Source organism: Vigna unguiculata, chromosome 9, assembly GCF_004118075.2.
Source record: "Vigna unguiculata cultivar IT97K-499-35 chromosome 9, ASM411807v1, whole genome shotgun sequence".
In the NCBI taxonomy this organism is placed as follows: domain Eukaryota; kingdom Viridiplantae; phylum Streptophyta; class Magnoliopsida; order Fabales; family Fabaceae; genus Vigna; species Vigna unguiculata.
In genome coordinates, this window is record NC_040287.1 from 2,870,093 (window position 1) to 2,895,412 (window position 25,320).

At 32.3% G+C, this 25,320-nt stretch overlaps 3 protein-coding genes across 5 annotated transcripts; 1 reads left to right on the plus strand and 2 right to left on the minus strand.

Annotated features, from left to right (window-relative positions):
- Nucleotides 1-375: 375 nt before the first annotated feature.
- LOC114163007 (receptor-like serine/threonine-protein kinase ALE2) lies at nucleotides 376-10,046 on the minus strand. Of its 3 annotated transcripts, none has more exons than XM_028047050.1 (20): nucleotides 9,352-10,046; nucleotides 8,375-8,494; nucleotides 8,111-8,236; nucleotides 7,791-8,033; nucleotides 7,577-7,705; nucleotides 7,327-7,452; nucleotides 7,084-7,209; nucleotides 6,844-6,981; nucleotides 6,499-6,585; nucleotides 5,086-5,214; nucleotides 4,828-4,956; nucleotides 4,311-4,496; nucleotides 4,140-4,211; nucleotides 3,943-4,032; nucleotides 3,726-3,833; nucleotides 3,231-3,602; nucleotides 2,859-3,152; nucleotides 2,090-2,476; nucleotides 1,761-2,004; nucleotides 376-1,476 (listed from the first exon to the last, which is right to left on the minus strand). In XM_028047050.1, exons 1-20 carry the CDS (start codon nucleotides 9,431-9,433, stop codon nucleotides 828-830), a joined length of 3,837 nt encoding a protein of 1,278 aa, XP_027902851.1. In that variant the 5' UTR covers nucleotides 9,434-10,046; the 3' UTR covers nucleotides 376-827. The 3 variants fall into 3 exon arrangements, with proteins under 3 accessions (XP_027902851.1, XP_027902850.1, XP_027902852.1); XM_028047049.1 differs by having other exon boundaries at nucleotides 3,943-4,035; XM_028047051.1 differs by lacking the exon at nucleotides 8,375-8,494 and having other exon boundaries at nucleotides 3,943-4,035; nucleotides 9,352-10,045.
- A 9,486-nt stretch (nucleotides 10,047-19,532) lies between these two features.
- Nucleotides 19,533-20,806, plus strand: LOC114162399 (pathogen-associated molecular patterns-induced protein A70-like). The gene has a single exon (XM_028046268.1). The coding sequence runs from the start codon at nucleotides 19,633-19,635 to the stop codon at nucleotides 20,449-20,451; it is 819 nt and encodes a 272-aa protein (XP_027902069.1). The 5' UTR covers nucleotides 19,533-19,632; the 3' UTR covers nucleotides 20,452-20,806.
- Nucleotides 20,807-21,929: 1,123 nt separating this feature from the next.
- LOC114196106 (translation machinery-associated protein 22) lies at nucleotides 21,930-25,309 on the minus strand. The gene is made up of 7 exons (XM_028086633.1): nucleotides 24,991-25,309; nucleotides 24,775-24,864; nucleotides 24,526-24,578; nucleotides 24,334-24,415; nucleotides 23,950-24,017; nucleotides 23,134-23,217; nucleotides 21,930-22,296 (listed from the first exon to the last, which is right to left on the minus strand). The coding sequence occupies exons 1-7, from the start codon at nucleotides 25,136-25,138 to the stop codon at nucleotides 22,240-22,242; spliced, it is 582 nt and encodes a 193-aa protein (XP_027942434.1). The 5' UTR covers nucleotides 25,139-25,309; the 3' UTR covers nucleotides 21,930-22,239.
- Nucleotides 25,310-25,320: the final 11 nt, after the last annotated feature.

The following is a 25,320-nucleotide window of genomic DNA, read 5'->3' on the forward strand; positions in this document are numbered from 1 at the left end:
AACAGCAAGTTTATTATCCTTAAATTAAAAATATTGATCTATATAGTTATCCCAATAAGATATTTTGCAAGTATAGTGATAGGCGACTCTCCAAAATTAACACTGTTAACAGCATATATCACTACAAAATATTTTGGCATGCTACGTCAAGAAACCTATAAAATAAATATTATTCTTTAAAAAATAATAATAAATTGTCGTACTAAGTCTGACTTATTCATTTAAGTGTCCTAAATAAATATGATTAAATTATAATATATAAATAAATATAAATTTCATCTTATAAACCATTTCTATGGTGCTGAATTAAACTTCAATTCTTTTATAAGAGAAACTATCATCATAAACATACTTAAAAGATGAGTGACTTGTGCATATTCTGAAATCTCGAGATGTATTTGTGATATATCATGTTCTGCACAACTGATTAACCAGATTCCATTAACCTCCTCCTCTAAATACATGTGGGTTTTTGACAATTTCAACATTACATTACTGATGCTGCAACTGCAAACACTATACTTTGTATGTTGCATTGCCAATGGGTCTTGGTAAACACCATCTTCAGTCATCTTCTATTTTCATGCTAGACTTGCATTGCACTGCTTGCTCTCTTCAAAGAGTTAGTATAGTTACGCACACATGGTTTTGCAGGTCAGCAGAGAAACATGTCAACACTATTTACAAGTTGATTGTATTCTCTTGTCAAACTTCAAGAGCAATGCCTCTAGCAGAGTTCAGAACTGCACATTAACAAAGTGAAGGAGAGAAGAGAAGTATGCACATAGCAAGTTCAAAAATTGCAATTTGGCTCAGTTGAACCCTGGTCATAACTTGAACATAGTTCCATGTTCACTGACACTGCCACCAGAAAGCTTTCTAATTATCTGCCATAACCGTTTGCTTCTTCCGGTACTAAGAGGACCTGAGTAAGAATGTCTTCTAAATGATCCTGACACTCGCTTTCCATATCTTGCGGATGCTGAGCTGAATAACTCTGATGCCAACAGCCCATTTTCAATATCAACTCCAGAATCATAATTGGTGGCTGAAGATTGGCCTTGAAAATTGTCTGATACTTGTCTAGAAGGACTGAAATCAACAGAGGTAGAACTCGAGCCTGTTTCTCTTGCCTCATCACATTCATTGCACACTAGTTTTAAAGCCTGAACAACCTCACCCATAAATGGACGGTCTGAAACCTCTGGTTGTACACACATAGAAGCAATGGCTGCAACTTTAGCCACACTATCAGAAGCCACATCAGGTCCAAGAGATGGATCTGTTATTGCTTCCACTCCTTCTTCACTTGAGAGCAATGGACGAGCCCATGCAACCAGATTCTCTTGACCGGGAGGTCGTGACATGTCTACTGGTTTTCTTCCTGTCAAGAGCTCAAGGAGGACAACACCATAGCTGTAAACATCACTCTTCACAAGAAGATGGCCTGTCATTGCATACTCCGGAGCCACATAACTGAAATTGTTATTCGAATATGTAAGAAAATTTAATCAGGGAATGCATTATAGTATAACAGCAAATAATTAAAACAGTTTTCCAACAAAAATTAGTGTTGATACTTCATTTGGAAAAATTGATAGAGTTCTAGTTTTAAAGTATCTGATCAATAAAACCACACAAATTTATTATGTAAGAAGTGATAAGATAAACTTAAGAGGTACTAATATGAGGAGGTAACTTGTACATGAATATATCCAAAGAAAAGCAGGAAATAATTTATTATGAAAGAAGTCTGTTACCCAAAAGTTCCCATTACTCGTGTTGATATGTGTCTGTTCTCTTCATCAGCTGCTGTTCGGGCTAATCCAAAATCGGATACTTTTGGAGTAAAATCATCTTCCAGCAAGATATTACTAGACTTGAAGTCTCTATGTATGACATGAGGACTTGAATCTTCATGCAGATAAGCCAGTCCACGAGCAGCCCCAAGTGCTATCTTTATCCGAGCACTCCAATCAAGGGGGCTGTTTTCCTTGTCCATCCCTACCAAAGAACAAAATGTAAGAAAAACCATTAACTTAAGAACTTAATTACTGGAATGATATTTGAAACTTAGTGAGTTAAGTACCATGCAAATGGGATTCCACACTGCCATTTGGAATGAGTTCATAAACCAGGCACCGGAAGCTGACCTCTGCGCAAATACCAATCAATTTAACCAAATTTCTATGGTGAAGCCGGCTAAGCATCTCTACTTCAGATAGGAATTCACGGTCACCATGATGATCCTCTCTTTTCAGAACCTTGACTGCCACTTTTGTCCCATCTTCAAGTATGCCACTATAAACACGCCCAAAACCACCTTCTCCAAGTACTCTGGAGTCATGAAAATTATCTGTGGCTTTCTCAATCTCATTCATGCTGAAAGTCTTAGCAGATCCTGTATAAGCAGCAATGCTAGACCGGAATGATGTTGAAGCTGAAGCAAGCCTGCCTCCAACTGCTGAGACAGCACCTGTGAAATTTGTATGTTTGTTTCTTAATAGAAAAAAAGACTGATAAAACAATCAATTTGACACAATATTAGGATATAAGGAGACACTAGAAATTAAGGGACACCAATTATTTAATTTCAATGTACCTTACATGAGAAAATGATCTTAGTTGTTAAAATTATTGCAACTGGACTTCTCGCTTTCTGCATAGAATTGCCTACTATTGTTTTCTTAATACTATTAGATGAGGCAAATACTAAGTATATGGTCCATAGTTCGTAATTCAGGTTCTTTTCTCTTAAAGTACAGTTTTTCTTTTTTTTAAATGATCAACCAAGACAACGTTTCTAACATGACAAATGCACTACTTGACCAGATTTCAAGACACTACTATTGCATTACCTGGTGCTTTGGTAAGTGAAGGAGACACAACTTGTGGGGTTGATGCCAGTTTACTTGAATGATTTCTGAACTTGAACAAGGCCCAAGCAGCAGCAAAGCATAAAACAACTACTAGAAAACCTGAGAGAGAAATAATAGCAATCATGCCCTTGCTAATTCCACCTTTATGCTGCCTCTTTGATATGTCAACCCCAAGGGGCTTTATGGTCCTACTGTTATTGCCACCACCCGAATATGGACCGCCATCAACAATTGTAATGCTTGAAGGAGGTAAAGGAGGAGATGGAGGCAAACCTATAATGAAAAAGCCAGATAAGTTTGTAACCAGAAAAGTCAGGAAGAGGATACAAGACATTCAAAATTGATATATACCTGGATAGCTCACATATAATACGTCATAATCACCAAAGTAAGAAGTCTTTATAGCAACCTGTTTATGCCAAAATCTCTCAGAAGTTAAAAAGGCTGTAGTGTTATCAAAATTTTCCCCAAGTGGTACCAAATCAATGAATACAATAGTTTTATCAGGTTGCAGGTTTGCTGCATCAGCTCCCATAATGCGAACTTGACTTTGCTTCATGAAAACCCCAATGGCAATTTCAGAAGCAAACTCTGAAACCAAAGGGAAGAAAGTATACAAAGAAACACTAAGGCGAAGACTGACTTTCATGGGCCACACACATTTGCAAGGTGCACCAGGTGGAGTACTTGTATAAGGATCTGAGCAAACCAGTGATATACAATCTAAAAAAATGAAGAGACAGTTATTTTCAGTTTGATGAAGACAGTAGGCAAAAAGAACATGCACTAGCAGAAATAACTCCTTTACCAGAGAGGAAACAAATAAAGCCTTAACTATTAACTAACCTTCATTGGGAGGTGGCGGTGGTAGTGCTTGAATATGAGGTGGGACTGGCTTCTTAGGTCTCTTGGAAGAAGGTCTTAAAGGAGATACCTCAGGAGGATGAATTGGAACTTGCAATAATAAACACAATGAATGGATGCAAAAGGATAAGTAGATGGTACTGAAAAGACCAGATTTCTAAAATGTTTCCAATGAATATGCAAGTTTAGTCTTTCTTACTTTTGGTTGAATGGGGAAGTATTTTGAAGGATGGAGAAGGAGCTGGTGAAATCTGGCTTACTGGTGACTGAAACGGGGAAACTGTCGAACCTACTGTGAACAAAAGTTTCAGTGATTAAATTTCCTTTTATGTCTTTATTTATTTGTCAGTCTAACAGAAGGAACATCTTATAAGCTCACCAAAAGTTTTTAAGTACCTGTGTTCAATGGTGATGGAGCATGTTGTCTATGCCTACTTGCTGGCAACCGTGAGGGAGGAATTGGTTCATCTACATAAAATAACCAAGCAAAAAGTAATATATTCAATTGCAGTGAAATTTGGAATTTGTGTGAAACAATTAAATAGATCGGTGGTTAATAAAACAAACCTTGGTGTTTTAAAGTGGAAGGAGAAACTGAATATGATGACGCAGGAGCAGGGCTGTTGATTGTGCTCCTTGTGTGGTGATGCTTATAGAATGTGGCTGAAGGTGAAGATGCAGGAGGGTAATCTTTGTTAGGAGATGGTTCAGGAGCATAGTGAAATTGCCTTGCTACATGTGCAGAAGAAGGAGCTACAACATAAAAGAAAATAATAAAGTTAACTCAGTATGTGTGCATAAATATATTGGTTTAGTGTGTGTTTTAATAATTAAAATTACATTCCTTAGTTTTTGCATTGTTTTCCAGCCTCTAAAACTTTAGGTTTTGGATAGTAAATAATTGGAGATGATAAAAAAGAATAAAATCTTTCTAGGTCTTCAACCAGCAAAGGATTTTGGAAGAGTAGGTTTTTGACAGAATGGTTAGGGAAATCTTTTTTTTTATTCAAGCTGTTAGTACAATGAGCAATCCTCGGGTTAAGAAATGGTAACTCATAAAAAGCAGTTTAATATTACTGTATACCTTGAGTAGTGGAATGTACTATAGCGGGTAGTGGTTTTGGTGTTTTGTATGGAGGAGCAGAAACTGGTTCTCCATCTCTTTTCCAATTGAAGCTTCTAGAAGGTGTTAATGCTGGAGAGACAACAGGTGCTGCATCAAATGTTTAGTGCTAATTAAATTTTCCATCAAATGAAGAAGGATTGATACTGTAAGTAGAATAGGCAAACATCTAGTTAAAAATGTGTGACTCATCAAAAGTAGTTTAATGTTACCATATACCTTGAGTCTGGGAATGTACTATAGCCGGTAGTGGCTTTGGTGTTTTGTACACTGGTGCAGAAACTGGTTCTCCACCTTTTTTCCAACTAAAGCTTCTGGAAGGAGTCAATGCAGGAGAGACAGTAGGTGCTGCACCAAATTTTTTGTGCTAATTAAATTAATGCACAACAGAATTAACAACACTGAAGAAATTATAGTATTCCAATGTGGGAAAAGATGCTCCTTTGTAAAGATATATGCTAATAGTTGTAACTAAATTTATTTCGGTGATTGCATATTCTTTTTCATATTTAGCAACTTTGTGGTTTAGCTCCTTGGGATTGAGGTGTGTCAAAAGAAAAAGCAAGGGAGAGTCGACCCTTGATCTGAATTAAAGTATCCCATGATTTAACCCAATGTGGATGCACCCATTTTTCTCACCTTAGAAGATATAAATCACAATGTTGATAATCTTTAACATTTAGAATTTAGGTTTAGGGTCTATGTCAATCTTATAAATCTGACTTATAAAATAAGGATTGACTAAACCTTATAAGCACCACTTAGCCATATTTTTATTGATTTGGAATTTCAAATACCTAAAAGATTATGTTCAAGGGGTCGGATTCTAGGATGCTTCACTCAACCATTCTAGTCAAACCATCCCCATAAGTATCCTTTTTTGGAATTTGGATTCTCAATTGGATTTTTCTGTATTGATCATTTGTTGTGTCTTTAAAATATACTTATGGACACTAATTTTGATGTTTTAAAATATATTAAAAAGATTTTTAAAATACTAACATCAATGTATTTTTAATGCTTAACAAAGGACGGCACAAAAAAAACCTAGGAGAAAATCTGGACTCCCTTTCTTGAAGCAATGGTAAGCAATTCTAATAAGCTGCAAGCAAAGTGAGATAGGGGTGACTGACCGCAATTATGGTGATTTTCCAACTATTCTATTAAATATTTTGAATTCATAACTCATCAAACAACATTTTTCAATAAGTTCATGATAATTCTTTTATTATTCCACTTTGCATGTAGCAAAGATTAGGCATGTAAAGGAAACATTACATATCAGTCACAATTTATTATATTTTTATCTCAATTCAAATTTTCAGATATATAATCCAATCCTCATTTCATAACTCCTTGTCAAATTATCATGTAAGGTTAAAAGGAGATAGATATAATAACATCTCTTTGTGGGACATCAATGGCTATAGTAATTCAACAACAAAATGCACATTGTACATAAGATTGGTTTTAAACCTTCACCATTCGAAGAGTAGAAAGACTATAGATTCGGAAACGAAAAGATTGAATGCTTTAACAGAAAAGAACAACTGTAACGTATTTGGAAATAAAACAACAAAATCAACCAGGGTAGGAGGATAATGGTACAAAATCCTTTCTCAAAATTTGCACCTGGTGATTTGGATGGAGATGCTGCTGGTATGACTGGGTGGACTAATGGTGGATCTACTGGAAATGGACTTGATGGTGTAACTGATGCTGCAGGGATACAGTAAAAGAAAAATCAATGAGACAAGTAAAATGGATAAAATAGATATTTTAATTTATACCTTCTTTCATCAAAATAAGGATATACGAATGCAGTTAATTTTGGTAAAATAAGTGGCCTATTTGTTGGTTATTTTCCATTTTCCGTGTGATGATGCAATATATTTTGTGCTTTCATGAAGAAAAAGAGGAGTTTAGAATCATAACAGTTGAATTATACAGAGAATTATATAAAACTAAACAACATACGTGACATCGTTTGTGCTGGGGTGTGAGTGTGATCATTATTTGCAGTTCCATTGTGAAGATCAGGTGGGAAATTTCCATGAGTTGGTTGACTAACAGATGAATTTTTTGGCAAATTTGTAGGAGGTTGTGCAACTGGGGCTGTTAAAAATGGTCATAGAAACAAATAATTGAAGTCAGTATCAACACAAAATTGGCAATGAAAGAAAAAAAAAACAATTATAAACCCTCAAATAGAAGTACCGTGTGAAACTGGCTCCAATGTGTGACCTGTGTTTATATCCCCTCTGGGAACAGTTGGAGGCAAACTTCCATGTTCAGTTGGCTGACTCACTGGTGGATGTTCAGGAAAACTGAATACTAAAGGGGCTGTTGAAAATGCATTAGAAAAACATACTTTTGGCTTAATACCAACTACAAGTTGGAAATGAAAAGAGGAAATTTCAGAAGAAATCAGGAGACAACTTTTTTACTTTCATCACATGCCTGGTGAAATTGGCTCGGGGATGTGACTATTATTTGCACCATCTCTATGAGGCAAACTTCCATTTTCATTTGGTTGGCTAACTGGTGAATATTTGGGCAACTGTGTAGAAGGTATTGGAACTATAGCTGCTCCAAGTATTCAATAGAAAAGCATATTTTTAGGTCAATACAAACTGGAAGTTGGATATGATGAAATGGAAAAACCATCATTAAGAATACCAACTACATGACAAGACTTTTTACCACACACCTGGAAAAGCTGGCTCAGGCTTGTGACTCTTATTCCTCTCATCAATCTTAGGAGGCAAACTTCCATGTTCAGTTGGTTGGCTGACTGGTGAATTTTTTGTCAAATTCCCTGAAGGTACTGCAATGGGAGCTGTTCAAGAAGTGACAAAAGAGTTGAATTTGGGTTATTCTTAATGGGAAGGTTCCCCCAGAAAACAAATTTCTCAATCATGTACCTGGAGAAATTGGTGTGAAAACAGGAGGACTAAAAGCAGGTGTTTTGCTTTGAGGTGGACTTAATTGTATGGATGGTGAAACATTCCCTTCTGCAGTTGATGGTCCAGGAGCACCATTATATGATGATGTTATGGTGCTTGCAGCAGGACTAGGAGACATGGATGGTTCAGATTCTCTCGTTTTCTCTGGAGTTGGAGCTGATTTAGGAGGTGGAAATGTAACCGGATGGGAAAAAAATGGCCCTGGATGGTGAAAACCCAAGTTTTTGGTCAGATAATCACAACATAATCAATCTGGTGGACTAAAGGAGTGAGATTACCATTTGGTACTTCTTGAGGGCTTGGTGCAATGATTCTCCATGGTTCTTTTGGGTGTATAAAACCAGGTGCTTCACTGGGGGAAGGATTCACATGTATGGTTTTTGGAGATGGGGATATAACAAACCCTGGAAAAAGGAACAGAAGTATTAAATATCAGAAGAAGCTAATAGGGAGAGGACAACGAATAATCAAGTTCAAAAGGCTTAAAATTCAAACTCATTTTGTGTGATATTAGATTTAATTTTAGATTAGATTAGATATACCATCTGAAGGTGATCTTGGTGGACTGCTTCCCCATGACAGTCCAAGATGGATAGGAGCAGGTGCTTCTCCAGTAGGATGAATGACTGGAAGGAATGCTGGAGATGGGGATATAATAGACCCTAGAAGAAGATATCATCAATTGGAAGCCAAAAGTTCCATGGGAGAAAAGGAAAAAATATCAACTTTCTTTTCTATCAGCAGGAAAAAATATCATTAGACAGGGTTTAGGGTTTGGCCACACATCAGTTATATCTTGATGAAAAATTTAACATTTTGAGTCTTGGTATTTCTCTTCTGGCTAGTTTATACTTTGTGTGCATTAGGAAAACTAATTTTGAAATAAAAATGAAGGATTGTGGTTCAATTGAGAGATGGAAGAGTACAGAAATCAAATTTCTGCCACTACAAATTTAATAAATGTTGAAGGCCATTAGATTCTTAAGGAACAACACTAGCTTCTCATAGTGAGAATTTAAATGGAATTAAGAAATCAATGCACACGCTAAAAGTACCTTCACTAGATGAACCTCCACGATTTTAAGATGATCATGGGGAGGGTAAGAAATCAATCAATATGCCAAAAGTACCTTCACTACAAGAAACCCTCTGGCTTTTAAATATTCTGTAAATTACAAGCTACGATTTTCTTAAGCCAGTAAATCCTATATACATCTATTTTTATGCTCACCAAAGGAGAAATCCTGGTATGGAGCATTGATCACAGATAGAAAAAATCATTAATTATCAGCTGAATCTGTAGTAAGAAGCCAATGTATTTTGATTCTAATATCCTAGCTCTGTGTATAAAGGTTTAAACAGGTACTATTATAACAAATTTAAAAACACGTACACTGATCAAGATCATGTACTTCTTCTGACCAAAGCATAGGTTTGTCATAATCTATAACAAACTCAGGCTAAAATTTCTGAAGAAGACATTAACTTCAACAAAGCGTTCTGAGAACAAAGAACGTACCTTGAGATCCTTGGAATGCCACAACAAAGCCAATGACGCAGAGCTTCAAGAGCTGCAGAATCAGTGCCAAGATCACCCCCATCTCCAAATATAACCTCTTCAGAAGTGAGTCAACAGAGCAACAGGACAATAAATAGGAGAAAAATAAAACTACAGCTTTGGAAGCTTATTACTTTGAAGCAAGAACAACTAGAGGTTAAATTGAAGAAGACCCACATATAGTGACACCAAAGCAATGAGAAGGAAGGTTATGGAAGAAGCCAGAAGAGTCTTTGGTGAAAAGGGCAAGTGCCAGAATAAGTGTGTCTTGAGAACAAGTTGAGCTCATGAATTGTGAGAAACAGAACTGAGAGTCTTCCATGGCAGGGGTAGAAGAGATTAGAAACTAGAAAGTTGAACTCTTTCCACTGGAGTTGGTAACTAGATCAAGTATAAAATTGATGCAAAGCAATAAAAATATGCACTTTGTGTATTCCACAATCCACACACACTTCAAGGAACCTCAAGAAAGGAAAAAGTAACAGACCCCTTCTCAGAGAGAGAGAGAGAGAGGCAGTTGGGGTGGGACAGACAGGTTCAGAAACAGAACACAAGAGTCTTATTTTGTGTATTAAGAAAATGTGTACTTAATTTTTTGTCTGGTAATTTTCAGTGGGAAAGTCAGATTTAAGCGTTGTTGTCAACAGAGGATAATTACCAAACTTTACTTTGATTTCAGTTCAATGGAGGTTGCCTAGTTGCTTTTCCTCTTCCCTTTGGTGGCCATCTTCAGAAAGTGATTTATTGATGATAATAAGGTGTGCCATGTGGCAAAATCTTGTTCCGATCCCTCTGAATCTCCTCCACATGATTTCACATTAATTAATGCTTAATTGACTTCTGCCACACCCAATAAATGGTCACCAATTAAGTTATTATGCTATGATCAATTTTAAATTGCTTGCTGTTTAGGGAAAAGTACAGGATCCAGTGTCCAACACATGCTTCTGCATCACAATTTTAAGGCCAGAATTTCAATCACATGGTTTTGCTGTAAGAAGGGACTAGTTCATCTCTACACAGCATTTTTTTATCCCCAGATATGAATTTATCTCGGTTGATTATGAACTTTCTATCTAGCAGTATGAGTTTTCTTTTTGTCATCTCTAGTGGCAGATCATGCTGCACCATTTTCTGACTTTTTCAACTTTATTATTGCCTAACTATTTGTCCCTATTCTTTTGTCCACCACCCCAGTTGAAATTAAGGGCTTTGGTCTGGTAAAGATTACAGTTTTAAATCAAATCGTTGTTATTACTAATGTTCTTTTAACGTTAAGTAACTTCTGTTGATGATGTATTGTAACTTTTTTAGAACAGAAAACATCAACCCTTCATAAAAAGATTCAAGTTTTATACTTTTTTCTGCGACCAATTTGATGGACTGTTATGAAGGTGATATGTTCTGTTTCCATTTCTAAACCTTTTTTTTTTTTCTAATGATAAAGAAAGCTTCTGTTCTGATAAGGGAATCAGTGCAATAAATTGTTGTCCCCAAACCACGCATTCTTGACAGATGCATGTGAAAAATAACCAAAAGAGAAAACAAGTTGAACAAAATTTAGACCGAAAAAAGACAAAAGCGTTGCTATTTGTAATTGATGAACATGAAACAAAGTGGTTTTAGAGAGAGAGGCATTTCTTCTTGCCGGATTAGAATTCATTTTTTTTTTATTTCTTAAATAAAATTTTAAGTGTTCTGTACTTAAAAACTTAACTGAGAATAAATTTTTTAATTAAAAGTACATGTTTCTTACTAAAATTTTGGAATGTGTTCAATTGGAATCTCAAAAAACAAAAAATTACCAAAAAGTGCTACTTATTGAGTTAATGAAAATATAACTTTTTATTTGACTTTTATAACTAAGAAAAACGTACCAATTTGGTTATGGTGAAAAATTAATGATGCACAAAAATCAGTGAAACCTCTCAATTTGGCTAAAATAAATTACAATTTTAACTATTTTTCTTAAAATAAATATAAATCAACCAAAACATGATAGTCTTTTTCTTTTTTTTCTTTTTCATATAACTTATTCTTGCCAATAAATATTAAAGTACATTATTTAATTTTCAATTTAAATCAATTCAAATATAACACATATTTTATTTAAATTTATACACACACACACAAAATGTTCAGAAATTATACACATTTCTTGAAATTATTGTTGAGCAGCATGAGTGATGGTTTTCTTGGATTTTAGTGCAAAGACAATGGCCTGAAGAAGGTGGTGAATCTTTTGTTGTTCACATGCACCATTGCACCATAACACCATTCATAATGGTAGGGTCCATATATTGGGACACATTTTCTTTCGCAAACTTCTCTCTCCAACCATTATAACTTATGTAAGTGGAACTCATATACCTCACAAAGGGATCATGGCCTCTAATTTAGGGACACTACAGACAACTAACCTTGAAGTGTCAATTGAAAATGGAGGATTTTGTTTCTTAAAATAAAGACCTAAAGTAAGTGTATTTCAGCCCAAATGCCCTTTTTGATTGCATCTTCTTCTGTAAAGAATAAAATACAAAATTCCCTTCTCATTTCTTTTTTAATTTCTTTGTGTAAATGAATGTTTCAATGCAAACTTGAAAACCATCTTTCTTTCTCTTGAATGCATTTAAATTTTTTGCTTTGTTTTTGTACCACAATTCATTTTCGAAGAACAAAACTTAACTCTGAAGTTTGATTCATTTTGAATTAATTTTAACGTAATCTTTTTATTAAAAAGTGAATTTTAAGTCTAATTTAGTTTTGCAAGATTAATGTTGAGGTATATATTTCAAATGTGAGACTAGATATTAGTGAATAGTCAATAGTGATCCAATCACGGATAGCACGATAAATTAAATAAAGAACAAATTTAAGTGGAATAAGGTCTAATTTATGACTCTGATACTGTGTTAAGAAATAAACTTTAAATTTAATTCAATCTAATCTTACAGAATTGATTTCTGAGATGAGATTTGCATCGACTTATGTTAAGAAATAAACTTTAAATTTAACTCAATCCCACAAATTGATTTGTGAGATGAGATTTGTATCCACTTATATATTATAAACTTATTTTATTTCTAGTCGATATAAAATCTCCAATATTTTATTTTAAAATTATATAAATATTAAATTAGGTGATATTTCATTTTTAATTATATATAAATATATGAAATTTGAATCAAAATCTTGCCAAAAGATATATAAGCTTAGTTCATTTAGACAAAGTGAGAGTAATTCAACAAAATGATTCTAAAAATAAACCAAACGTGTCTTACAAGATTGATATTTCATCAAGTATAATTACAGTTGCAATTTCAAATACCTTTCAATTTTGACTTATATCTTGAAGAAATGAAATTCACACTCCCACCCAAGATTGTGAAACCCACCAAACATTCTTGGCAACCACCAACGACCTTCACGTATCTAAATACTATATACATTCTTGGCAAACACGAATTGTCCCATTATTAATAAAAACAACGTATGTGGTGGCTATTTCACAAAGTGGAACAAATAAATACATGAAGTGTGTATAAACAAATTCAAACAAAGACAATCCTCAAATTCCACGTCATTAATCTCACTAAGCAAAGCAAAAAAAGAAATGTCACGTGGTATGTGGAAAAGGACACGCAACAAAGAATATAACCACGTACACATACAACATGGTCCACTTTGTCTTTTAACATACATACATACTTTTTTTTTCTTTCTTATTTTTCAAGTCCCAAACCCTAACCCCACAAAAAAAATATATATATACATTTTTTCTTTTTAAAGTTCTAAGTAGAATGTGACATTATATGCATGTTTGAAAAGGTTCCCTTGCATCCCTTTCTCTAATTTCTTGTTACTCACTCCACCATGTTACTACCTTTTGGTCCGCTCTATTTTTCATCCATTATTACACTACTAAAAACACTTATATTTTTTGTCAATTTTTTTTTTAAATTTTTTTTATAAAAAATGCTTACAAATTTTGTTGTGAAAAAAAAAATTGCAAAAAATTGCTATCAATTTTTATGCAAAATATTTTGTATAAAACACTTTTCACAACAATTTTTGTAGGAAATACTTGTACATTTTATAATGTTGTAGAAAATAATTATTCACGAAGGAATTACCTACCAATTAAGATTCTTAGTAAAAATGGTAGAAAAAAATATTTTCTTACAAATTTTTTAACAAATTTGTAAGAAAAATCACATATGATATAAAAATTTCTAGTAGTATTAGGGTTTTATCATATATATATATATATATATATATATATATATATATATATATATATATATATATATATATATATATATATATATATATATATATATATATATATATATATATATATATATATATATATATACTTCTTTGCCTGAGGGAGTTAAAACCTAATCTTTTGATACAAGGTAACAACCATGGAAGTTAGCAAAGGAAGAAGGGACCAAACATAAAAACATAAAAGAGTTTCATCCAATGCTTTGAAAGCATGTGCAAGAACTTTTTAACACACAATTCTTATATCACATGCATAGCTTTAGGATCTTCACTTTTGCTAAGGCTGAAAGAAGCACTTTTGAAGAACATTCCACGGTTGTTGAGGTGGTTCCTTCCTACAAAGCTGAATTCCGAAGAAACCTACATAAAATATATTAAGCTATATATATATATATATATATTGACCCCCAGCAATTCAATACTTTTAAAAATTTTACTTACATTTACATGTGCATAATTTTTTTTTAATTCTACACGTGTGTATTTTGTTGTTGTTGCGTGTTTATGAATTATATATATATATATATATATATATATATATATATATATATATATATTTCAATAGAATTATGTTTTAAATTCAACCAATGAATATCTTGAATATGAATAATCAAATCAAATACATAAAACTTATTTTTCTGATGTACTTTTTATTATTATTTAAAATATATTAAATCTTGTATATTTGTTGGGTTGTATTTCTTATTTAAGAATCTGGGTTATGATTTTCAATATATTTTAATCCATGATAAAAAAATGTTATAAATAATATATTAAAGAAAACGAGTTATTAATTTTTCTCTATTCGTTTGTTGAAGTTTGGCTCAATATTCAGTTTATTGCGCCCGGTGATAAGAAGATACTCATTCTTTCTCTTAATTTATAATAATGAGTTATTTTCTATATATTTATAGACTTTTTCATATTCTAATTTTTGAAGGTATTAGAATAATATTAAAAATTGTGTGAATATAGAGGAAATGAATCATCTATATCCAACTCAAATGGTTGTACTTACACATAATTAATAAAATAAACAAAGAAAACTTAAAAGGTTTTCTTTATATTACTCATCAATGTTATTATAACGCAACTGTCATAATTCGGTTAAAATATTGGATTGTTGGTTCAACCAATAGATCACTAATGGAACTGTGACCTAATATATCATTAAATATATAATTTTATGTTACATATATAGTTAAGTAACGTTTTTATATGTTAATATGTAACCAAAAAAAAATAAGTTGGTAAAATAATCATAATATTACTCTTAGACCATTGGGACATAAGTTTAATTCTCACTTTCTATGAAATGCATGTTCGATCTAATTAGATTTTCAAATCTTTTAGTTCTTTTATTTAACTTATAAGTTGCTATGAGGATTTTCTTTTCTCTACTCTACACTTATCTTATGTTGGGTTGAAAAGAAGAAGAAAAATGAAAAAAAAAATAATGCTGAAAAAAATTGAAACATGTGGAAAAGTAAGATGGTTTGTGTGAGGATAAAAAAAGAACAAAAATATTATTTTAAAAAATATATGATATAAATTACATTTTCTGCGTAAAATAAATAAAAATAAAAATTGAATAATGTATGATTACATTACCTACGTTAGTTAATTACGGAGAGAAATAATTTTGGAAAATGTCAATTTCCTTCTCACTTTCCATTATTTTCTCTTTATATTTGAGTGCAAAGTAAAATAACATATTTTTACAGGAAAGTATTTATGAACATCCCAAATAATGATTTACACAGAGAGAGAAAGAAGAAAAATAATATAGATTTGTAGATATATATGACGTGATAAAAGAAGATAAATAGAAAACAATTGAAAAGTATAAAGCCAATGGTGGATCTTCAAATAAATTTAGGATGTGAAGATAAAGACAAAAGTTAAGTATATTTTTAATCTAATTATATATTTTTTTATATAGATCAAATATGTTTTTGAACTGATATTTCAACATAAACATGTTAAATAATATGAACAATTTAAATGATAATATAAAATACATTTTAACACAATTTAAAGATTTATGAACAAATATATTTTAAAGTTTCGATGTTGACAAATTTCAGTTTCTGAAAATTCAGATACTAGAAGCAAACTTAAACTCAATATATATATATATATATATATATATATATATATATATATATATATATATATATATATATATATATATATATATATATATATCTTAAACAAAATTTGGGGCCGGCCCCTTTTAATACACTGAGATTGCCCCTGTGTATAATACATATTTTTAAATAAGGACACCAATGACCTTGTTTTAAATAATGGTTTCACAAAGTAAAAACAATAATATTATGAAAGGTGAGTGTGTTCCCTATACAGTAAGATTGTTTTATAGGAAAATATTTCTTTAATATCACTGTTCATAAAATATTATATTGTAAAAAATATTTATTTATTTGAGTGTAAATGAGTGTCAACATATCAATGTTTTTCTTTTCTACGTTATCGTAAAATGTCAATCGCTAAATTGCTTATGAAAGTAATGAATATGAGAATTGTTTTCGGCCGAAACAAATGTGGAAGGTGAGTGATTTGGGCTTTAGCCATGCATATGGCTACTTCAGTTTATGAGAATTGCTTTAGGCCCAAACAAATGTGGAAGGTGAGTGATCTGGGCTTTAGCCTTGCATGCGGCTACTTCAGTTTAGCAGTATCTGGGGATAATTTCTTTCTGCATCCTCAGATTTTCTTTCTGCACCCCTATATTTTTTAAAATTCTCATTGTAATTATAGTAATTTATTTATTTCTTTACAATTTAAAACTTGTTAGGTGTGTATTAAGGTTCAGTAGCCACTCCATTTCACTATACTAAATTTTTTATTGCATTTGATTATGGATTCTTCCAAACAAAGCTTAATTGTATACAAGTTTTTTTTTTTTTCCTTTTTCTAGTTCACTACTCCAAATTAATTTTATATCGAGATTAAATTTGAGACAAGTAATTCGAAAATTTGGATTCTGATGACTCATAATTCATAAATCATTTTTTATATTTATATATAAAAAAATAAATATGGCGTTACATTTAATTTAATATCGAGATTAAATTTGAGACAAGTATTCGAAAATTTGGATTCTGATGAGTCCTGACTCATAAATCAATTTTTATATTTATATATAAAAAATAAATATGGCGTTACATTTAATTTAAAATCTTAAAAATAATAAAAGTTTTGTAATTTTTGTTCTTATATATTATTCATCTCATTAATTTATATTCAACTTGAAACGTTTAATTCTTACACATTTAAAATTTTTACTTAAATAATTACTCTAATAAAATAAGATCATATTATTTATAATATCTATTGTATATAGAATAATATTTATAATTGTTATAGGTACTATGCTGAATTTTCTTTTTTTTAAAACTCAAAATATTTAAATGTTATCTAAAATTAACAATTTACCTGATAAACTGAAAAAAAGCATCAGTGTATAATGTCTCCGGTATTTAATATACATCTCTTTATAGAATCAAAATCAAAGTGTCCATACACGAAAATACTCTACTAACAACCATGACAACAAAAAAAAGTTATTTAATGATTATTATGACTAATTTATATACCAATTTATAAAATAAAAAATTTTTAGTTATTAAAATGGTTATTATTATAAATAAAAAATTATAATTAGTCTTTAAAATTTAACTATTAAAAAAAATAGTTTATAAATTGATCATTAAACATTAGTTATCAAAATTTTGACAACCAAATAAACTAGTTTTTAATTAATTAACAACCAATTTAATAACTAATTATAAGTTTTATTTATAATAGTGATTATTTTAGTAACAATAATTTTTTATGTTGTAAATTAGTACTAAATTAACCATTATAGTGAGTAACAATGTTTAATTACAAAAATTGGTGATTGTTTAAAATTTTTTAGCGTGATTATTGATTAGATTTACTTTATTTGAGTATAAATGATGTCTTGGTAGAATTTATATTCATAACATGTTGTACATGTATTTCATGCTAATTAATAATTTAAAGAAGCATGACGTGGCTGGCTACATATGTTGATTATTCTGTAAAATTCTTTTGGAAAGAGTTTTCAACATCTTAATTTCCACAAATTAGAAGAAAATTTTATAGCCGCCACGACTATGGATCCATGTGCTCAAGATGTTCTCCAAAAGTAATTCTTCTTAAAATCACGTTTGTATAATATAAACGCTAATTCACAGATTGAACTTTTTTGGCTTTGTACATAGACAGAAAACAAAAATGGTGAAATAATTATTTTAAAAGGGAAGCAAATATTGTTTTAATACGTTATAATAATAACATCTTTTTTTAACTAAAAACACAGTTAAAAGAACACAAAGGGTATTCTTCTCTTACAAGATTTATTTTATTTGGAATGGGTGTTACTATATCATATTATTATTATTTTTTTTAGATTTTGTGCTAGTGTTGCTTTAATCATATTTTATAATCCAATTTTTATAAACTTTTATGTACTTTAAAACTTAAAAGGTACTTTAATTATTTATTATTAAGTATTAATTTCATCGCCATATAGATTTATAAAATAGAAACTTGTATGAGTTAATTTCTCATCCCTACATAGTAATTGAATTCATTTTTTAATGTCATATCATTACGCAAATTCCAAATTACTCATTATAGCAATTAACAGTATTATTCAAAAGATGGATGAGTCAGAATTGTCTGCGAAAGGAATAAAAATGACAATGTTAATTTAAAATATTCAAACTCAGCATACCTCAAAACATACTAATGGATAACTACGAAGTCATAAGATATAATTATTAGAAAATACACACATATACATATATACCTATAATATATATATATATATATATATATATATATATATATATATATATATATATATATATATATCTTAGGGTTATATATATGATTTCAGATTTCAGATGTTTGATTGATTAAAAAATAAATAAACTAATGCAGTTTGAAGCATAAGACTGAAAAGAGAGTGGTTGAAATATGGTCAAGAATAAAGAAGACAAATCCTGATGAGTATGATATCATGCACTGCACCGACTTTTGCGTCATATACTTTGAACTAAACAAAATACAAAATATGAAAGAGTAGTTCGATTTAAATTTTCTACCAATATTTTCTAACAAAATGAAATAATAGTTAAATATGTTTTGCACTAATATTTAGATTTGCAATATAGAATAACATTAATCTGTATATGGCTAGTAATTTTGTAAGATCTTCTTATCAGTGACTAAAATTCTTAACAAATAAATGTTTTAAACAGATAAACTATATTTTAAATTTATGATAAATAAATTATAGTATGATACTAGCTAGGTTAGTTTTAACCAATAATAATTTCATTTAAAAATACTGAAAAACGATGAAAATATAAATGTAAAAGATAAGAGATTAAGAGATATTTTTCTATAAATATTTGTTGAAGAGCAATATAAAAATAACTCTTCCTACCAATATAAAATACAATGATATGCAGACACGTGTGTAATAATACACTTAATTAATTAATACTTTTTCTCTCCTACTACCTCTGCACACAGCTCCATGTTTTGTTTTTTTTTTTTCTGAAACCATGTTTATCCATTTGTTAAGAATGAATGAGTTTGAATTAGCATAATAACAGGTCACAGGATATGCTTTCATTCTAGTAAACATAAAACTGTGATGGTTGTTAAGAGCGTTGAAATTGAAAAGAATAAAATAACAACGACAATAACATCAACAACACGCACTAATGAAGAACCTGACGTTTGAACAAAGAGACCAAACAGAAACTGACGAATGCATGAAAGCAAACGTTAACCCTTCCTATTATATAACACACCACACACCCTTCGTTTCATTCCCACAGTCCCAAACAACACACTCATCAACCTAAAAACAGAAGAGAATCTGAGCCAACAATGAGTGAAACAACAGCAAGAGATTCTTCAGTTTATGGTGTCATGGCAAGTTGGTTCACACCCTCCTATCTCTTCATCTTCATCAACCTTGTCATCGGAACCATAGCCATCACCTCTCGTTTCACCAACACAGCAAAACGCCAACGCCAACACCAACTCATCCGTTCTCCCTCTTTGTTAAACAGATTCACATCCTTCAACTTCCGTTATCACAAACATCATGAAACGACACCAACGTTAACGCCTCACAATCACAACGTTGTTGTGGAGCCTGTCCAGACTCTACACTCGTCCCGCCCGGTTCAAATTAAATCCCTCGATACGACTGAGACCGGAGAAGAGGATGAAGTTATTAAAAGTAATAATAATAACTCACCCCAGTTGGACCGGGTTCCGTCTTCGTCGTTGCTAGACCGGATTAGGTCTTTCAGTTTTCGTAGAACAGAAAGTGAAAGATCCGACCCGGTCCAAAATTCTGACTCTGGAATGAATAATCTCGTACGAACTCCATCTTTATTGGAGCGTGTTAGGTGTTTTAGTCTGGATTTAGGTAAAGTGGAGAAGGAAAGTTGTGACTCGGTTCAGCAGCAATTGAGCCGTGGTCCTTCGTTTCTCCAGCGGCTCAAGTCCTTGACCTTTGACAGATCGGAATCCGAAGCTGAGGTGAGGGACGGTGGGGAGTCGGTGGAGGAAAGGGAAGAAGAGGAAGGGGTGGACGCCAAGGCTGATGATTTCATCAACAGGTTTAGACAGCAACTCAGGTTGCAGAGGCTTGACTCTATTCTACGTTGCAGGGATATACTCACACGAAACTCATAACAACAAGTGAAAAGAGAAGAAGAAACTCTTTGGATTCAATATTATTCCAAGGAGAAGATCACTTTTTTCCGAATGTTTCTTGTTTGAACACGAGAATTTGGCTACCTGGTGTGTTGTTTGTAATCTGTATTTGTAAACCGTTGCTGTTTTTGTTTTGTTATTCGAAAAGAAAAATTTAATCTATGTGTATAGCAAGCAGCTAGCGATAATCTTTTGAATGGAAACAATTTTTAAAGATGAAGTCTGAGGTTTTTTCTTTTAGCGATATTGTTGTTAGTTTCTTGGTGAGTGTTGGAGAGGGTGCTGTGTACTAGGTTATTAATTTATCTGGTGTTAGTCTCATCGCTTGTACTAATCAGATGACTTCGAGGTTCCAAAACGACCAGAAAATTATAATAATGATAAGAATTAAGGAAAGAAAAAATAAATTGTTGACTAAATACTCTTCACCAAGACGATCTAATTGAAACTTTAAAAGGAAAAAACTAAAGGAAACAAAATTATAGAAAAGTAACATAATTAGAATTCCCTATATATATGTTTGACATAGGTCTCTTAGGAGTCTTCTTCAACCTTTGGCGGGGCTTCATAGTCACTTAGACTTACTTTACCACATTGTCAAGTTTATCGGCTGAATGTTGGTCAAAAAGTGTTTTACACTCTAAGTACTGCCGTTCAGATTATTAAATACTGCATATGCACTATCACATGTTTAAGGAGGGAGGGCTTTAAAATTCCACAGCCTCGATAAAATCGAACATTTCATTTTAATTACATAGCCTAAATAGTATTTGCTCTTTCACATTTAACTCTAATACCTCAACCGAATATATAGTATTAGAAGACTTTTAGCACCATTTATTTTACTAACAATTCTATTCATATAAACAGTATTACGTCATTTCCCCATTTATGAATTTTGTTACGAACCTCAAGCATTGTAAATAAGCGCATTTAGAAAAACTCAATATAGCCTTCTGTTGGCAAATTTTGTTAATATTAAACTAAATATACTAACAACTCGTTCTGGCGTAGGACAAGACATTGAACACAGATGAGTAAATGCAAAATGCAGGGATTCATAACTTCTTGAAAACTCATTAAAAGAATCAGACTTCAAATGTAAAAAGTTATGGCTATTAAATTCTAAAAATCACTGTCAAACTCAAAAGAAAAGCTTTCATCATTGTCAAACATAAAAGAAAAATATAATGTAATACCACCGTGTTTAAAGAAACGAATTCATAATGACGTTTAAGAAAGAATAAAATAAATAAACTCACATCAGCTTTTACTTTAATTTTTGTACAAACAAATCAAACTTTCACTAAGAAGGGACGCGTTCAACTTTAAATGGGACACACGCACCCTTATCCCCATCCTCCGAACAGCACGAAAGACCGATGATAAATGAAACAGATTAATTTATCTAAATTCCCGTTTTATGTTCAGAATGTATAGCCTGCATTATTATAAACTTATGTAAAAGGATTCTGCAACTGGCAATTAATGCAAGCAGAGCCTTATCCCCACAACTTAAATATATGGCTTAAAACCTTAATGAAAATACAAAATTGATGAAAAGGAACCTTTCCTTCCTCTTGCCTCTTTACACACATCACTAATTAATTAACATTAAACTAAAAGTACACATGCTGATGTCCATCGAGACCAAACTATGTTCTTTTTTTGGGGGATATGGTAAGGGAAAAAGGGAACATTGGGGGATTACAGTAATATAGAAGAGTCTAGCAACCAGTACGAAGTTTTAATGCCAGGATATCAAAATCACGCAGCTGGAACCTTTCTCCCATCCTCTATAAAGAAAATTGCTGTTTCTGGAACCTGCAAAAGGAAGGCAGATTTTCGATCATACGAGATTTCTTCAAACCATTTAACTCCCCGTCTCCTACTATCTTGAAATTATTCATAGCAAAGAAAACATATGAAACACTTTTCAAAGGATTCATTGAGCTAACTACAGATTACTGAAATTTTTGTTTATTTAGACTCATCGTTTAAAATTGTCAAACAAATGGGGGTCAGTGATAGATGTCAACAAAAATAGATATAGTGTATGTTTGGAATTCCGTTGCATAATGTACACAAAAGTAAAAGCATGTATGTTTTTCCTTTCATTGTAAGGGCCGTTTTAGGCGTTTTAGGCATTTTTGCCTTCCATGAAACGTAAATGTTTTTTACCAAACAAATGGGTTCAGCTTTCAACCCATAGTCTCACTAACAACATCTCATTCAATAAGAAGCAAGCCTATCTTAGCCGACGACATTCACATAAAAACAGATGCATCTTTACAGACTCCATTTTCATCACCAAATTCATCCATCAGTACTGAAAACAAAATATTAACCATATCATGCATGAAATATGTTGGCTACATTCAGCTGTAGTATCATAGATGAAGGAAATGTCCCAAATAAGATGGTGTCAAAGATAGATTGCCGATTTGAACAACAAATTTCCTTGCTCAGTTTAATAACCAAATTAAAATATGCATCGGTCTCTCACAAGAGAAGAAGATTATAATGGAAATTATGTTTCTGAAACTTGATAACTCAAATTTTCCTTTTTAATTGTTTCTTTTCACCACTGTCGGCAATACATACGTTTAAATTAGATTACACAATTACAATGCCAAACAAACAACGATCAAAATTACTTACATCAGGCCATGTATCTGTAATGAATTCCACGATATCATAAGCTATATCCCCTTGAACATCAATTTGTTCTTTCTCAGTTGGTCCCTAACAGCAATCAATCCACAAAAAGTATAAGACATTATATCCATATATGAACCAACAATACTAGGTATCGGGATCGTAGTTGTCAATCACAAATAGCAGTACAGAGGAAATGTCCCTTAAAACACTATAGCAGAATAGAGGGTAGCAAGATAGCCACTATTGTAACCAATTAGAAGATAGCACAAGACAAGGAGATGACATAAATGTTTCAGAGAGATTAAATAAAGGAACACGGACAGAACGAAGTAAGGCCGAAAAGATCACGGTTAGCCACAGGTCTAAGGGACATAAAAAAAACTATGGATAACAGAGTGTTAAATGACTAAGAAGCAACGGTTTCAGTTCTTATTCATAGAAGGGGGATAAATCCCAAATTAACCCCCAAAAAAGGTTAAACAGCTGTTTCATTGTTTAAATAAGTTTTTTTGTGACCCGCTCCAAGCAGCCGCTCCATCTGCAATTTTCCATGATTTTGTCCACTATTTCTGCTGCAACAGCAGCTACTCCAAATTGCAACAATACTCCACTTTACCGCTCAATGACACAATTCCCCAATAACACTGCTATTTGGCACTATTGACAACGATGGTTTGGCTTAGTTTATTTTTTGAGTTAAAAAATGTTTTCTTAAGTAAATTCGTAATCAACTTTTTGGAAGAAAACAAAAGAAAAATCCCAGGAAAAAGGGTCACAACATGCATTTTATGAACATCATACAAAATTTCAGCAAACCTTGACAACAGAGGCTCCTGTAGCAAACTTTTTCCCGAGTTTCTTGGAAGCATCGCTGAGCTTGACACCTGAATGCAATAGAAGAAAAACAGGTAAACACCAAAGCACACCTATGTAGTATTACCTTAAGTCTATGTTTGGATTGATACTGAATAGAAAGGGATGAATGAAATGATGTCAGTTTTAAATTTTTGGATTGTTTAAGATGAAATGAAACAGAAGGAATCCATATTATCTAATTCCATCCTGTAGAATAAAAATTTCCCCTTATTTCACCATGAAACGTCCAGACAGGTATGACAAGTTCATCCCCTTCCATCTTAGATTCTACATGTCCTTAAGACATCCAAATAATGCCCAAGAGAATAACAGAAAGAAGCTCACCGAAAAGCTCCAGGCCCTTCACAGTGGTGATACACTTTCGCTTGTTACGTACAACCTTTTCAATAACCACCTCTTGCTTCTCCTGAAAAAAGCAAAATCACTTCCAATCACACCAAACGACATGAAACTATGACATTAGCATCACACAACAAGTACATTCACTAGACAGGCTTAAAGAATTCCAAAACATGCCTTCTTCTTTATCTTCCCACCCGGAAGACGCTTCACCTCTTCTTGCTTCGGTGCTGAAACATCAAAACCAAAACACACCATTAGAGAATCACATTGACTAAGCTAGAATAACAAAAAACTCAAGTCATTGAAAGCCAAACAACTCATCTAAATTAACGGTCACACACTAAAATACAAATTCTAAAATTTACGGAATTTCAACCTTCTTCAATCGCAAGCACACTAAACAAAAATTAAAAAGAAAAATACCCGAGGAAGCAGCTCCATCACCAGTTCCTGACGATATACCGGTACTTTGCAGCTTGTCAGCAACTTTATCAGATTCCTTATCATTTGCCTCTGCGCGAAATAATAATAAAATTCGCATTTGAATTAAATCGGAATGATCGAAATAAATAAATAAATAAAACCGAGTAAATTGGGGAATATTGAATTTCTTTTGAGAAAGAAAGAAAGCAAAAGTACCTTTAAGAAGATTAGGGTATAGGTCAGGGACGTTTTGGATCAACCAGGGTTTGCATTTCTCGAAATCGGATCCAAATTCGCAGTATTCAGGAGGCAAACTGCACACCCCACAGTACAGCACCCGAACCGGTTGGGGTTTCTCCGCCATTGTTGTTTATACACAAGCTTGCAAACCCTGCTTCACTTTTGCAGTTTTCTAGAGAACGAAAACACTAACAAAACGGTGCGTTTTCGCAACGCAGCTCTAGAGAAAAAGACGATGGTGATCGATGGCCGCGGTGAAGGGAGGGACTTTGATGATTCTTTGATACGATGTCGTGTAGGGAGTTT

Coding starts and splice junctions, on each gene's coding strand:
- LOC114163007 (XM_028047049.1), bottom strand. CDS start 9,433: ATGGGGGTGATCTTGGCACTGATTCTGCAGCTCTTGAAGCTCTGCGTC. Junction 8,237..8,374: donor ACCAAGATCACCTTCAGATG/GTATATCTAATC, acceptor TCCTTTTTCCAG/GGTTTGTTATATCCCCATCT. Junction 2,005..2,089: donor TGTGGAATCCCATTTGCATG/GTACTTAACTCA, acceptor GTTCTTTGGTAG/GGATGGACAAGGAAAACAGC.
- LOC114162399 (XM_028046268.1), top strand. CDS start 19,633: ATGAGTGAAACAACAGCAAGAGATTCTTCAGTTTATGGTGTCATGGCA.
- LOC114196106 (XM_028086633.1), bottom strand. CDS start 25,138: ATGGCGGAGAAACCCCAACCGGTTCGGGTGCTGTACTGTGGGGTGTGC. Junction 23,218..23,949: donor CAGGAGCCTCTGTTGTCAAG/GTTTGCTGAAAT, acceptor GATTGCTGTTAG/GGACCAACTGAGAAAGAACA. Junction 22,297..23,133: donor TTACAGATACATGGCCTGAT/GTAAGTAATTTT, acceptor TTCCTTTTGCAG/GTTCCAGAAACAGCAATTTT.